Raw genomic sequence first — 15,193 nt, 5'->3', positions numbered from 1 at the left:
CAAGTTATGAGACGCGTTAAGAGAATGTCAGATACCATTTTAATAGGCAACACAGCTGGTAGAGCCACTTCCCACAGCTCTAGAGAGCTGGGTTTGATCCTGTCCTCGGGTGTAGTCCATGTGGAGTCTACACATTCTCCCTGTTATTATGTCGGTTTCCCCTGGGTGCTCCAGTTTTCTTTCATGTCCCAAACTTGTGCAGGCTGGTAGTTTAATTGGCAACAGTAAATTATCCACAGAATATAGGTGAGTGTTAGAATCATGAGAGAGTTGGTGAAAGGTATGAGAGAATAAAATCGGGATCATGAGAGGAGTAGGTTAAGTAAATGGTTGATGATTGTGTGAATACAATGGGCCACAGGGCCTGTTTCCATGATGTATCTAATTCTACCATCTTTCAGAGGAGAATTGGGTCCATGTGAAAGGAGAATACTTGCAGGGCCATGGGTGATGTTGCACGGATGCTTCTAGCAGCCAGCAAAAACTTAGTGGGTTTAGTGATCACAATTCATGGTGATGCTCACCCTCTGTCATGAACATGATGCGGATGCAAGCACTTTGAGACATTATTGAGAGGTAGACACAAAATGCTGGAGTAACTCAGCGGGACAGGCAGCATCTCTGGAGAGAAGGAATGGGTGACGTTTCAGGTCGAGACCCTTCTTCAGACTGAGTACAGTCAGAGGTAGTACAGAAGAGGAACAGGCCATTCAGCCCCTCAGGTCTGTCCACCATTCACTACCACTTGTGCCTGAGTTCCATTCACAGCACCTTCATCCATTCCCCATAACACTCACAAAAAATGCCACTAAAGTCGATTGATTGATTGATTGAAAGATACAGCATGGACACCAGCCCTTCGGCCTACCAAGTCCACTATCAATTACCTACCAGACTATCAATTACCTGTTCACACTAGTTCTATGGTATTCCACTTTTGCATCCATTCCCTACACTTTAGGGGCAATATACAGAAGTCAATTAAACAAACCCGCATGTTTTGGGGATTCCGATGGAAACCAGAGCACCTGGAGGAAACTCTCATGGTCACAGGGAGAATGCACAAACTCCATACAGACAGCATCCGAGATCAGGACCGATCCCGGGTGCCTGGCACTATGAGGCAGCATTTCTATCAGCTGCACCACATATGCTCCATTAACCTAACTTTTTTTGTTTTGGAATAGTCCCAATTTATTTGCCAGTTTTTGGTTAAAATGTGTGTTTGAACATTTTTTTCACGGGAAAATCTGTTATATATGGACCAACCTTATTTCCTTGGAGAAAGCGGGATTATTAAACCCCAGCTGACCTTCTGGTGAAGGTATCACCACAGTGCAATGGACGATTGACGATGTATTTACAAATCAGGGTGGTGTGTGACTTGGAGGGTAACTCGCTGGTCACCAAACTGTACTTCTCCATTCTGCTGGTGGAGTTTGCAGGTTCCCTCAAAGTTAAAGGGCTGATTACACCCAGAATAATTTTAAATCCATTTTGCTTCCAAGCACTCCCTCATGGCAGAGGTGTGCACAGATTTACCAATCTACAATATTCAGCCACCCTGGGCCTTTCAATCAAGTACATTTCCTGATATCAGGCAGGATGCTCATTATCTGGAGTCACTGTTCACCCCCCCCAGTCTCATTCACACTTACCAGATGTGCACAGCTGGATGAAGTTCTCACAAAGACGGACTTGTGCGGCGGAGGGATGTGGGAAGAAGAGTGACTTTCACTGACATCCCTTAGAGATGGGGGTCTCAGCACTGCCCTGCTTGTCATTCAGTTTGCTCTCCAGCATGAAATGTGACTTCCATAAGTGCAGCTAGTTAAGAAAAGAATATAATAGCTGCAATTAATATTTCATGAACCGTTCATACATCTGAACACGAATATTTGATCAGAATAATTAAGATTCACTCCAAATACTTGACCTCTTGGTCACTGGGACCTGATGGTGTTGTAATGAGGTGAGAAGAAATGCCAATGTATGCTGATGGACCTGACAGATGTGCAATATGCTAAGAGAAAGTGGAGCGGTAAACTTGATAGATTAATTTAAAATTCTCTTCACGCAATCAGATCCACCATCTTGCAACTAATTACCTCTCTGTTGTACTTACTTCAAGTTGTTAAATTCCTCCAGTCAACCCATATGGCAGGGACAAGATATTTGTGCATTGAAAACTGAAGCAATCTTATAAACCAGGGGTTTCCCTCAATCGGGGGGGGGGGGGGGGGGGGGGATATGCAAAAGCCATCTCTTAACCACAATCTTTCTAACATTAAAATAAAAGTGTAATTTTTATGTTCCGTAGAGTATCAGTGTTCTATATTCATTACAAGCACCACAATTAGAGAGGAGGATCTTGGCAGCTTTGTAACCCGTCAGCTGATTTAATTGATACCTACTGTCTGCTCTCCATAGGTTCTCCTGGGATGAAGATCTACATTGATCCATTCACTTACGAGGACCCAAATGAGGCAGTACGAGAGTTTGCCAAGGAGATTGATGTCTCGTGTGTGAAAATTGAAGAAGTAATTGGAGCAGGTACGTCTTGTGGTGTTTGAAATGTTGTGCGCATTGACTTTTTTTCTCACTTGTGGGACATATCTTGACTGGTTTTGTGGTGGTGGTGTTATAATTGAAGTATTTTTGTTTTTGGTTTGTAAATTGTCTTTCTGATTTCCCTTCCGTTTACCTACCTTTGCTCTTGTGCACCCACATCCCCTTCCTTCCCCCACCCAGGAGAATTCGGGGAAGTGTATAAGGGCCGCCTCAAGCTGTCAACAAAGCGGGAAATCTATGCAGCGATTAAAACCCTGAAGGCCGCCTACTCTGAGAAGCAACGGCGGGATTTTCTGAGCGAGGCTAGCATCATGGGGCAGTTTGACCATCCAAACATTATCCGCTTGGAAGGAGTGGTCACCAAAAGCCGACCGGTGATGATCATCACAGAGTTCATGGAGAATGGAGCACTCGATTCCTTCCTAAGGGTAATTATTAAAGCAGCTTTTTGCTGGTAGTACCTCTGGTCAAATAATTCCCAACTAGGGCAGCAGTAGAGTTGCTACCTTACAGCGCCAGAGACCCAGGTTCGATCCTGACAACGGGTGTTGTCTGTACGGAGTTTGTATGTTCTCCCCATGACCTGCTTAGGTTTTCTCCGGGAGGTCCGGTTTCTTCCCAAACTCCAAAGATGTGCAGGTTTGCAGGCTTATTGGCTTGGTAAAATTGTAAATTGTCCCTAGTGTGTGCAGGATAGTGTTAGTGTGCAGGGATCGCTGGTCGGCTCAGACTCATGGGCCACAGGGCCTGCTTCCGCGATGTTTCGCGAAACTACACTAAACAAAACGTCTTCCTGGTTTCTTCTAGTCGGGGAGAGAGATACACCACAGAAACAAGGCTTTCGGCCTAATGTGTCTATGCTGATTCTTGACTACTCACTTTATATTATCCCCATTTCTATCTTTCACACATTCCCACCATATTTGACCATTCACATACACACTGTCAATTCATTATGGTCAATTAAACTACTAACCCACACATCTTTGGGACATGGGAGGAAGCTAGAGTGCCTGGAGGAAACCCACATAGTGCCTCCTCCAGTCTGCTACCCTCTCCCATATCTTCTCCTAGATTTTCTTCACCTCCTCCTTTTCTCCTCTCCTTCTCCAGTCCTCCTTCAGGGTTATCCACTCACATCTTTTCCCCCACCCACCCCAATTAGGCCCTCTGCAGCCCTTTTCCTTTTGGCCCGTTCACAAGGCCCAAGGGGTTCTCTGTACAGTCAGTCAGTATGCCTATGTTTAGACAGTGAAAATGATGTCAGAAATATTAGGTCTGCCCCTGAAGGCCAAGAGCTTGCTGTGTAAGGCTGTGCTTCACAGCAAGTCCTTCTGGACAGCAGGTTTATACTCAGAAAAACAAAGAAAAGGCTTTGGTTTAATATTTATAGCCTTTTGCTGGACCAGAGAGTGGGACGAGCTGTAATCAGTGACCCAGTTTCCAGTCCATTATTGCTGTTGTACTAGTGTCATCCTGCTCAAACCAGTGCTTTCATATTCCCCAATGCTCCGTGCAAAGCAATAACTGTGCCACTATGTTTCAGACTGCTCGGGCTGTGATGTAAGGCAAATGTTCAAAAATATTTTAAGGGATGATGAATTTTAGGGACATTTCACGAGAGGCAGTTATAGTTAAAATCACAGTAGAGAGGGGCGATGTCTTGGCAGGATGGATGTGGAAAGGATGTTTCTACTTCTGGAAGAATCTAGAACATGGGGTTACTGTTTAAGAATAAAGCCCCTGTCCCACTGTATGAGGTAATTCACGAGTTCTCCCGAGTTTTCCCCTGATTCGAATTCGGAGAATGTCCATAGCAGGTCTGTAGGAGCTCGTGGATGTCTCGTAGCGGCTCGTAATGCTAACGGTAGGTACTCTGGATGTCCGGTAACTCGTGACGTTATTTCATCCCTGCAAAAAATGTCCACGAGTAAATAAATACTCGTGATGAAAAAATGTGTTACTTTTTATACCTACCGTTAGCATTACCAGCCGCTACGAGACATCCATCAACTCCTACAGACCCGCTACGGACATTCTCCGAGTTCGAATCGGGGGAAAACTCGGGAGAAGTCGTGAATTGCCTCGTACAGTGGGAGAGGGGCTTTAGGGGTCTCCATATTTAACACAGAAGTGAAGATTTTTTTTCTCTCTCTGAGGCTGTGAGAATCTGAACTAAGAGTCATAGTCGTACAGTGTGGTAGCAGGTCCTTCAGCCCAACTTGTCCACGCTGACCAGAATGTCCCATCTACACTAGTCCCACCTGCCTCCATTCAGCCCTTATTGCTCTAAACCTATCCTATCCATGTACCTGTCTAAATGCTTCCTAAATGTTGCAATAGCATCTGCATTAAGTACTCACTACCCTCTGTGTAAAAAAAGTTGCTCATCAGGTTCCCATAACATTTTCTTTCCCTCATCTTAAACCCATGTCGTCTGGTTCTTGATTCCCCTACTCTGATCAAAACACTCTGTGTGTTTACCTAATTTTTTTGTCTCATGATTTTGTATACTCTATAATCACCCATCATTCTCTTGCGTTCCAAGGAATAAAGTCCTAGTCTGCTCAACCTCTCCTTATAGCTCAGGCCCTCGAGCCCTGGCAACATCCTTGTAAATCTTTTCTGCACCCATTACAGCTTAACAACATCTTTGAATGATTTTAAGGCAGAGGTCGATGTAGCCCTGATAAGCAAATAGTGCAATGTGATTGAGGTTACCATCAAATCAACCATGATTGTATCAAATAGTGGATGGAGCAAGCTTGAGGGGCTAAGTGGCTTACTCCTGCTCCTAAAATATTTTGATAAAATCAAAAATGGAACAGTGCCGTCTTGAGAGCTCACAGCAAGAGTTTGTGGTTTGAGTTATGGCAGAGACTGCTTCAATGTGACTTTAGTTTTACAACTGCGACAAGTCAGCAACTTGCAGTCAGTAAGCTGACAAGTTATTTAAGATTCAAGTAATAGATTCTGAAGCTAGTATTGGGCTGAAGCATTTGCATGCGATTTAATAGAGAATAATAAATTATTTTCAAAGTATGTTGGTAAAACCAACGTGTTCTCCAGCATCAACTCACAGGGAACAGAAGGCTTCCAACACTGTATAAAGATGCACCATCGTTAACTTCCATGGTCCAGGATTTACGCATGAGAACCTTGGCCTCTGTTAATCACTCTCTTGTCATTCCACTTTGAAATATCCATAGCCTATAAAATCATGCCAAATTTTCAGCTCATTGAAGTTAACCTGACCTTCAAGCACTCATTTATACTAATCTTATATTTATTCTCTCCACATACCCATTAATTTATACATGGTTTAATGTATATCCATTATATGAACAATTTGGATAACAACATGGGAGGCATTAAGTTTGTAGATAATACTATAATTGGTGATATAATTAGTATGCAGTGGAAAATGTTAGCTAAGATCGCAACAGGATCTTGATCAACTGGGTCAATGGGTCGAGGAATGGCAGATGGAATTTAATTCAAATAAAGGCAAACTATTGCACTAGGGCAGAACAGTGAGTCATATATGTGCAAGAGCATTATTTATTGAATGTGGAAACACAGATAGACATGGTAGTGAAGAAGGCATGTTGTACACTTGGCTTTATTGACCAAGGTAATGAATAGAGGAGTTGAGATGTCATGTTACAGTTGTACAATATGTTGGTAAAGTCACACTTGGAGTACCTTGTATAGTTCTGGTCACCCTGCTGTAAGAATGATATTAAACTAGAAAGGGTACAACATTGATTTTAGTTTAGTTTGGAGATACAGCGTCGAAACATGTCCTTTGGCCCACCGAGACCACACCAACCATCGATCACCCGCTCATACTAGATCTATGTTACCCCACTTTCCTGCTCTCTACACACAAGGAGCAATTTACAGAGGCCAGTTAACCTGCAGACCCACACGTGTTTGTGACATGGGAGGAAACCAGAACCCCCGGTGGAAATCCAAGTGGTCACAGTGAGAACATGCAACGTCCACACAGACAGCACCCAAGGTCAGGATCAAACCTGGGTCTCTGGCGCTGCGAGGCAACAATTCGACCAGCTGCGCCACTGTGCAGGGATGTATCCAGGACTGAAGGTTTTGAATTGAAAGGAGAGGTTGGTGCGGTTAGGACATTTTTCCCTGGAGTGTGGGAGGATGAGGGGTAACCTTATAGAGAGCTGTAGATAAGGTGAATAGCCACAACATTTCCCCCAGGGAGAGGAGTCTAACACTAAAAGGTGTCAGTTTAAGGTGAGAGAGCAAAGATTGGAAAAGGACTTGAGGGCCAGCATTTTCACACAGGTTGGTGGGTCCATGGAGTAAGCTGCAAGAGGAGCTGGTAGAGGTGAGTATAGTTATGATATTTAAAAGATACACAGACAGATGCATGAATAGGAAGGGTTTGAAGGGATATGAACCATGGGCAAGTGGGACTGGATAGTTGAGTAGTTTGGTTGGCATGAACGGCTGGTTTCTGTGCTGTGTAGCTCGATGACTCTGTGAATCTCCTCACATTCTTTCACTAGCTGCACAGCAGGGCAATTTATTGTGCCCAGTTGGATGCGAATGTAGGCGGCATGATTAATAACTTTGCAGATGACACTAAAGTGGCAGGTATCATGGATGGTTATCAGAAATTGCAGCAGGATCTTGATCAGTTGGGCAAGTGGGCTGAGGAATGGTTAATGGAGTTTAACGTGTGATAAGGGTGAGGTGTTGTGTTTTGGGATGTCAAACCAGGACAGGACATTTACAGACAGGGCCCTGCAGAGTGTTGCAGAACAGAGGGAACTAGGTGTGCAGGAACGTAGTTCCTTGAAAGTGGTGTCGCAGGTAGATTAAGGTGGTCATATTGGCCTTCGTCAGTCAGGGTACTGAGTATAGAAGTTGGGATGTTATGTTACAGTTGTACCAGATGTTGTTGAGGTCAGATTTGTATTCAGATTTGGTCACCCTGCTATAGGATGGATGCTGTTAAGATGGAAAGAGTGCAGAGAAAATATACGAGGATGTTGCCAGGACTTGAGGGCCTAAAATAATTGGAGAGGTTGGGTAGGCTAGGACTTTATTCCTTGGAGCGCAGGAGAACAAAAATTATCTTTATGAGGTATATATTATGGTCATGAGGGGAATATACAAGGTAAATGCACAATCTTTTACCCAGAGTAGGGGAATCAAGAACCAGGGGACATGGGTTTAAGGTGAGAGGGGAAAGATTCACTGATAGTTTATTGTCACGTGTTCCTGGGTACACAATGATCTTTGTTTTGAATACAACCCAATAAAATCATACAGCAGACATCACTGAGGCAGTACACAAGTGTCGTCAGGTTTTGGCACCAACAAAGTTACAAAAGTTCACCAAACATTCCTACCAGCTGCCTGCTGTCACATGTGGCAGTCGCCCCCTCACTCTGTCGGGTCCCCCTTTCTTCTCAGTCGGCTCCCCTCTCCCCACCTGGACCTCCTTCATTATTGACGCCCCTCCTCACTCATCTGCAGCCCTCCTTCACCTCTGGCAGCTCTCCGATGGCCCTCCTTAGTTGGGACCTTCCACGCCTTTGTTAACGGGTGCTAACCTAGCCTCTCAATTACTTTTTCTTTCAATTGGGTTGCCTGTCACATATCGGCCAATGCAAAAATCTGTCAGATTTGGGCATTTAAGTGACTAATTATATACACATCTAAGTACAGAATCTCACACGTGACTGTTTTACACACGTTCTTTTCCTCTACCATACAAAAGAGCAAATTGAATTGCTTCGTTATTTGCTCATGTAACCAGCTGAGCAACCAAACTGTAATTGTGCCAATGTATGGTGGTTTTGAGAATTAGACACCACATAATTACAAAACTCATCAAACTAGACTATTGACAATAATAACTGGAATATGGGGATTGGGGAAAATGCGGTTGATTTGGAGTTAGATATTGTATGCTACTCTTGTGAGGTGAGTGGGTGTTATGCTTTGGGGTGCGTGCAGCGTGTGGGTTTGTGGTGTGGAGTGTACACATTGTGAGGTGGGGTGAACATGTTTGGGATATACATGTTGTGGGATATACATGTTGTGGGGTATACATGTTGTGGGGTATACATGTTGTGGCATGTGCATGTGGGGTGTATATGTTGCAGGGTGTACATGTTGTGGGGTGCGAGTTGTGTGATGCACAGGCCAGGTGGACTCGGGTTGGTGTGAGGGGCGAGGTGAAAGCTGGGCTTGGTCTTCCTCCCCCCCCCCCCCCCCCCCATGGCAGTACAGAACACTCTCCGTCTTGTTGACCTTTGCGCGGCCTCTAACGGATCTGTTCGCCTCCCACAGCAAAACGACGGGCAGTTCACGGTGATCCAGCTGGTGGGGATGATGCGGGGCATTGCTGCAGGGATGAAGTACCTGTCGGAGATGAATTACGTGCACCGGGACCTGGCTGCACGCAACATCCTGGTCAACAGCAACCTGGTGTGCAAAGTGTCGGACTTCGGCCTGTCTCGCTACCTCCAGGATGACACCTCGGACCCCACCTACACCAGCTCTCTGGTCAGTCAAACTCTCACTTTACCCACACTGGGGGCACAGCTGGGACAGCGTGGAATGGGGGTGGGGGGCGTTGAGAGTGTGGGTTGGGGCAATGGAGGGGGGACAGGGCGGGTCGGTGTTGTTAGTGGTATTTGGGCTTGGGAAAATGGTGGTGAGTAGTGGTGGGACTGACGGAAGTGGGGGTGTGGGCTGGGGTCACTCGTGGAGGGGGTTTGATGGGATTGGGGTAGTTGTGCAGGGGAAGGCTGCTTGGGGGTGTGGTGTCATCGGAGGGGGTGCTGAGGAGTATTTTGGGAACTGCGGTGGCGTGCTGCAGTGCTTTGTGGTGAAGAGGAAAGGGTGTGTTGTGAGGGGAGGGATGTGTTGATATGAAGAGATATTGAGGCGCGTTGGAGTATGTTGTGTAGGAAGGAACTGCAGATACTGGTTTACACAGATAGACACAAAATGCTGCAGTTACTCAGTGGGACCGGCAGCATCTCTGGAGAGCAGGAAATTGTGACGTTTCGGGTCCAGACCCTTCTTCAGACCAGTATGTTGTGTGGGGGAGCTATTGTTGTATTAAGGTGATGCAAATTAATGGTAGCAGGAACACGCCATTCAGCTCCTCACACCTTGTCCACTACTAAAATGGCTGATCTCGTATCTCAGCTCCATTTTCCCCTTCCCTTTGTTCCCTTCATGCTGCAAATTCTCTCCACCTCTGTCTTCAACAATCAATCCTCCACGGCACTCTTGAGCAGAGAATTCCAAAGTTTCACTAACTTTCTGGCTGCTGCCAAAACAAAATAAATCCCAACAGGACAGGTTCTCATCACAGACCCTGTACATTAAAAATAAAACGATCAATCTATTGACCTGTGGTAGGCAGCCTGAGCGCTCACACACACACACACAAATGCATAACACCATGTTGGCAGTGTTCTGCTATCTGTATTTGACAGGCTGTGGGATGATACAAACGGAATGCCTCTATCGGGTATGAAGTAATGTCAGTAAGCAGCCAAGCGAGTCGGTGACAGCCAGTGTATAATATGAAAGGCTTGCTTCGCCTAGTTTATACATACCAATGTCAGTGGGTGACAGTGATGCAGGTGTTGCTGTCTAAGGGAGAGCACACCACTACCATTCAGCTGTTTCCCCTCTCTTCCATTCACTTCAAGCAGAAGAAGCTGACACTTGACCACGTTTAACAATTAATTAAGTACTGAAATGGAAAAGCAATTACTTCCAAGGCACATCAGGCCGTCTGGATGTGGGGTGGGGGTTGGGTGGGTGCTTTAGTTAGTACAACAGTCTATCTGTACATATTAGTAACAAATAGATAGCATGGTCATGGGTGTTCCCTGCGATATGGAAGTCATAAGAACATTGAATCATAGAATTGTAGCCCAGCAGAAGGCTGTTCAACTCATTGTGACCATGGTGGGCAAAGGAGAAATTATTTAATTAATTTTCACAACCTGTAACTTGTTGGTCCTTTTTATATGTGTTGAAGCAATCTCCCTTCACCATCCTTTTGGGAATTGAATTCCAGACCTGACCCATTCTCTGGATGAAATAAATGTCTCTCTTGTTATTCTACTACCAAACAATTTACGTCATGGAATCAATAAGTCGTACAGCACAGTGAACATGCAGAGCTGCCAAATAGTACAGATTTTCCGTGTTTTGTACGGAAATGCGATAAGAATACGGATATACGGATTTGCTTTGTAAAATATGGATTTTTTTTTAAATCGTCCCGACTTCCTGTTTCATCTTGCTGCTTAAAAAATGCAAGGATATAAAAAGTCAGACTGTAACTCTAAAAATTATAGCAGATTAGTATTTTAAATTTCAAGATCTGGATGATTATTTTTGTATGCTTTGATCTGCCTGTCCCGCTACAGGTTTAAACAGTGCTGTCAGTTTAGCGCGTGGGAATTTAAACGAACAGCGCTATGTGTTCTAATTATAGCGCGACCAGTTGGAGCGCTATTGCCTTTGAACATAGCGCTATGGCCACAGCGCTATGGGTCACAGACTGGTCGGAGAGGGGGAGTGAGAGGGAGAGAATAAGAGAGGGAGGGGAAAAAATGAAGGAGAGAGGGAGGAAGGGAGGGAGGGAAAGGGGGAGGGAGGGAGAGTGAGGGAAAGAGTGGAAGGAGGGAGGGAGAGTGAGGGAGGGAGAGGGAGGCTTCCAAAATGGCTTCGACATCATCATCTGGTGCTAAAAGCAGGAAGCAGCCATTCAAACAGATGTATACAAAGAGATGGCAATGAATGCACTGTCAAGTAAGGTGCGTAGAAGACATGTCAATTGGTAGCAAAGTTATGCATTCTTGTACTCTTACATGGGTATGACCGCACATTAAAAAAACCCATTTTTTTCAGCAAAATGGCACTGGGTAAAAATACTGATTTCCTCAACAAGATACTGATTTTCAGGTACTAGAATACTGACATGTCTCTGACAAAACTTGGCAGTTCTGAACATGTCCATGCCAACCTTTCACTTACTTATGCTAGTCACATTTACCCACATTTGGTTCAGGGCTTTTTAAACCTACAGATCCAGAGATATTGTTTAAGAAGGAACTGCAGATGCTGGAAAAATCGAAGGTAGACAAAAATGCTGGAGAAATTCAGCGGGTGAGGCAGCATCTATGGAGCGAAGGAATAGGCAACGTTTCGTGTCGAAAATGCTCACAATACCCCAAATGAGGTCTGACCAGTGCCTTATAAAGCCTCAGCATTACATGCTAGTGATTAGTGACTAGTGGTGTGTCCTGTGACTAGTGGTGTGCCTCAGGGTTCAGTGCTGGGCGTTACAGTTTGTCATCTACACCAATGATTTGGATGAGAACATACCGGGCAAGATTAGCAAGTTTGCTGATGATACAAAAGTTAGTGGTTTTGCAGATAGTGAAGATGGTTGTGGAAGATTGCAGCAGGATCTGGATCGATTGGTCAGGTGGGCAGAGGAATGGTTGATGGAATTTAATACAGAAAAGTGTGAGGTGTTGCATTTTGGGATGTCTAACAAGGGCAGGACCTACATAGTAAATGGTAGGCCTCTGGCTAGTGTTGTAGAGCAGAGGGATCTAGGAGTACAGGTGCATGGTTCCTTGAAGGTCGAGTCACAGGTAGATAAGGTGGTCAAAAAGGCTTTTGCCACTTTGTCCTTCATCAGTCAGAGTATTGAGTATAGAAGTTGTGAGGTCATGTTGCAGTTCTATAAGACATTGGTGAGACCGCATTTAGAATATTGTGTTCGGTTCTGGGCACCATATTATAGGAAAGATATTGTCAAGCTTGAAAGGGTTCAGAAAAGATTTACGAGGATGTTGCCAGGACTAGCGGGTGTGAGCTATAAGGAGAGGTTGAGAAGGCTGGGTCTCTATTCCATGGAGCGCAGGAGGATGGGAGGAGATCTTATGAAGGTATACAAAATCATTAGAGGAATAGATCGGGTAGATGCAGAGTCTTTTGCCCAGAATAAGGGAATCTGGGACCAGAGGACATAGGTTCAAGGTGAAGAGGAAATGATTTAATAGAAATCTGAGGGGTAACTTTTTTTGTACAAAGGGTGATGGGTGTATGGAACAAGCTGCCAGAGAGGGTAGTTGAGGCTGGGACTATCCCATCATTTAAGAAACAGTTAGACAGGTACATGGATAGGACAGGTTTGGAGGGTTATGGACCAAGCGCAGGCAAGTGGGACTGGTGTAGCTGGGTGATTGTTGGTGGTGTGGGCTTGGGCGAAGGGCCTGTTTCCACAGTGTATGACTTATACCTTTCTATATATTCTAGTCCTATTGAAATAAATGTTAGCATTGCATTTGCGAAGTGTTATGCATCTCATCGATTCCATGGTCCACTATCTCACTCTTCACTGTGTATTCCACTATTTTCAAGCCTTGTTGAAACTTCTAATTCCAGTTTTTGGATACCAGTTGATTTCTTCTTGCAGCCTTCAATATGTTTTTCTTTGTCAACCACACTGTCAGCTTTTATATCTTTGATATACCACAAAAAAAGGACCTTGCAGTGATTATTATCAATCCTCATAACCATTTGGTCATTTATGTTTCCTTTGATCATTGGCCTTTGTTTTCTACCACTGAACAACTTTTAGTTATGTAGCATGGAGAACAGCCTTTGGCTGACCAACTCCCACTTTATTCTCCCCACATTTCCATTATCTCCCCACCCCAATACTGCCGTACACTGCAGCCAATTGACCCATCAAGTCACACATCTTTGAGAGGCAGGTGGAACTGAGAACATCCAGGAAATCCATGTGGTTACAGGGAGAACTTGCAAATTCCAACCTGCAGCAAGTTTTGATTTAACCTGCTGCATTCACTTGGATGTCATAAGCTTATACTTTTATAGTTAGTCAGCCCAGTAGATAAACTGCATCAAATGCACTACCCCCTTCAATATACTTCGTTACCTCGTCAAGAAATTCAATTTGGCCTTCCCTTCACAAATCTATGCTGACTACCTTTGATTAATCAATGTCTTTTTAAATAAAGATTTACACTGTTCTTCAGAATTACCTTTGACAAATTTCAGACTTAGCCAATATTAGACAGATCTCCAGTTTTAAACTGCAGTCCCACTTTTGCACTTTCACTTTTCCAGTGCAGTCAGTGGATTAAATCATACACAAGCAAACATTGAAGTGCAATGTTTTTGTACCTTTTGTCCATGTACTTCCTGTAGCTCAGGATGAATTCCCAGGAAAAGGAAATTGCAGAACCAGTAATTTAGAGATGATTGGTTATTTTTTTTAAAACATGCTCCAACATTTATGTACCGTTACATGTAAATCGAGATGGATTGATATTGTGAGAAAATCTAGGTCACAGGTTACTGTGGCACTTTTAGTTTGTTAATTACATTCTCTGTGAAATCAAAATAACTTTGGAAATTATGATTCGCTATGAAGCAATATTCATGTGTGGGCAACATGCTGTTTGAGACACTTTGATCTGTGACTTCATTCTCATTGATAGCTGCATGACAGTTCACAATCCTTTCTGGTACCATTTCCATGTGTGTATTAGGAGCCAATTAGAAAATAGCTGGGAGAAATGTAACCCTGAGCATTTCATTGCCAATATCTCTGAAATTTTAGTGGTTGTCAGACTTTCTGGTGGAGCCAGTTATTCCCTAGGATTTTTGAGGTACCATCAGGCCACCTATCAGGCCATGCCTGAATGTCATTGATGAAGCAACTGAGAATGGTTCGATCAGACACTGCCCCGCGGAACTCCTGCAGTGATGTCCTGGAGCTGGGATGATTGTCTCCCATTGTGTGAGGTACGAATCCAACGGCTGACCTGGTCATGTTGATGCTTAGTGTTTCAACAACTCCGTGATACCACAAATGGTTGTATGCGTCTTGATTTCAAGGGCGATCACTCCAGTCTCACCTCCAGAATGCAGATCTGTGGTCCATATGTGGACTAAACACATGATGTCTCTTAGAGTGGAATGATTCTGGCAAAGACCAAACTGGGCATTGATGAGCGGATGATTATTTGCTGTTTGATGACAGTGTTGCTGACACCATCATCACTTTGCTGGTTGTTGAGAAGGGACTGATTGGACAGATGGATTTGAGTTATTTTGTGGATAGGGTATGTCTGGGCAATTTTCCACCTTGGAGGATACGTGTCAGTGTTGTGGCTGTGCTGGAACAGATTGGTTGGAATTGCAGCTAATTCTGGAGCGCAGGTCTTCACTACTACAGCTGGGATATTGTCATAACCTGTAGCCTTCGCTGTATACAGTGCTACCCGCCCTTTGTTGGTATCATGTGGAGTGAATCAAATTAGCTGGCACCTGGCTTCTGTGATGATGGGCATCTTGGAAGGAATCACAATGCCTCATCCAATTCTGGCTGAACATGCTTGCAAATGCTTCATAGAGTCATGGAACACAGAAACAGGCCCTTCGGCCCAACTTGTCCATTTCAACCAAGATGCCACTTCAAAGCAAATCGCATTTGCCTGCATTTGACCCATATCCCTCTCATAGAAACAAAGAAAATAGGTGCAGGAGTAGACCATTCGGC

The 15,193-nt window shown here is 44.4% G+C and overlaps 1 protein-coding gene across 1 annotated transcript in view; it reads left to right on the top strand.

The window, feature by feature from the left end:
- ephb1 (EPH receptor B1) overlaps positions 1-15,193 on the top strand; it is a 413,679-nt gene that overhangs the window by 345,980 nt on the left and 52,506 nt on the right. The window contains exons 10-12 of the mRNA XM_033031666.1: positions 2,431-2,553; positions 2,752-2,999; positions 8,908-9,123. Of these exons, the coding sequence (XP_032887557.1) occupies positions 2,431-2,553; positions 2,752-2,999; positions 8,908-9,123 (587 nt within the window). The remainder of the gene's footprint in view (positions 1-2,430; positions 2,554-2,751; positions 3,000-8,907; positions 9,124-15,193) is intronic.

This window comes from Amblyraja radiata, chromosome 13, assembly GCF_010909765.2.
Source record: "Amblyraja radiata isolate CabotCenter1 chromosome 13, sAmbRad1.1.pri, whole genome shotgun sequence".
Taxonomy (NCBI): Eukaryota; Metazoa; Chordata; class Chondrichthyes; order Rajiformes; family Rajidae; genus Amblyraja; species Amblyraja radiata.
This window is presented reverse-complemented; position numbering and strand designations above follow the sequence as displayed.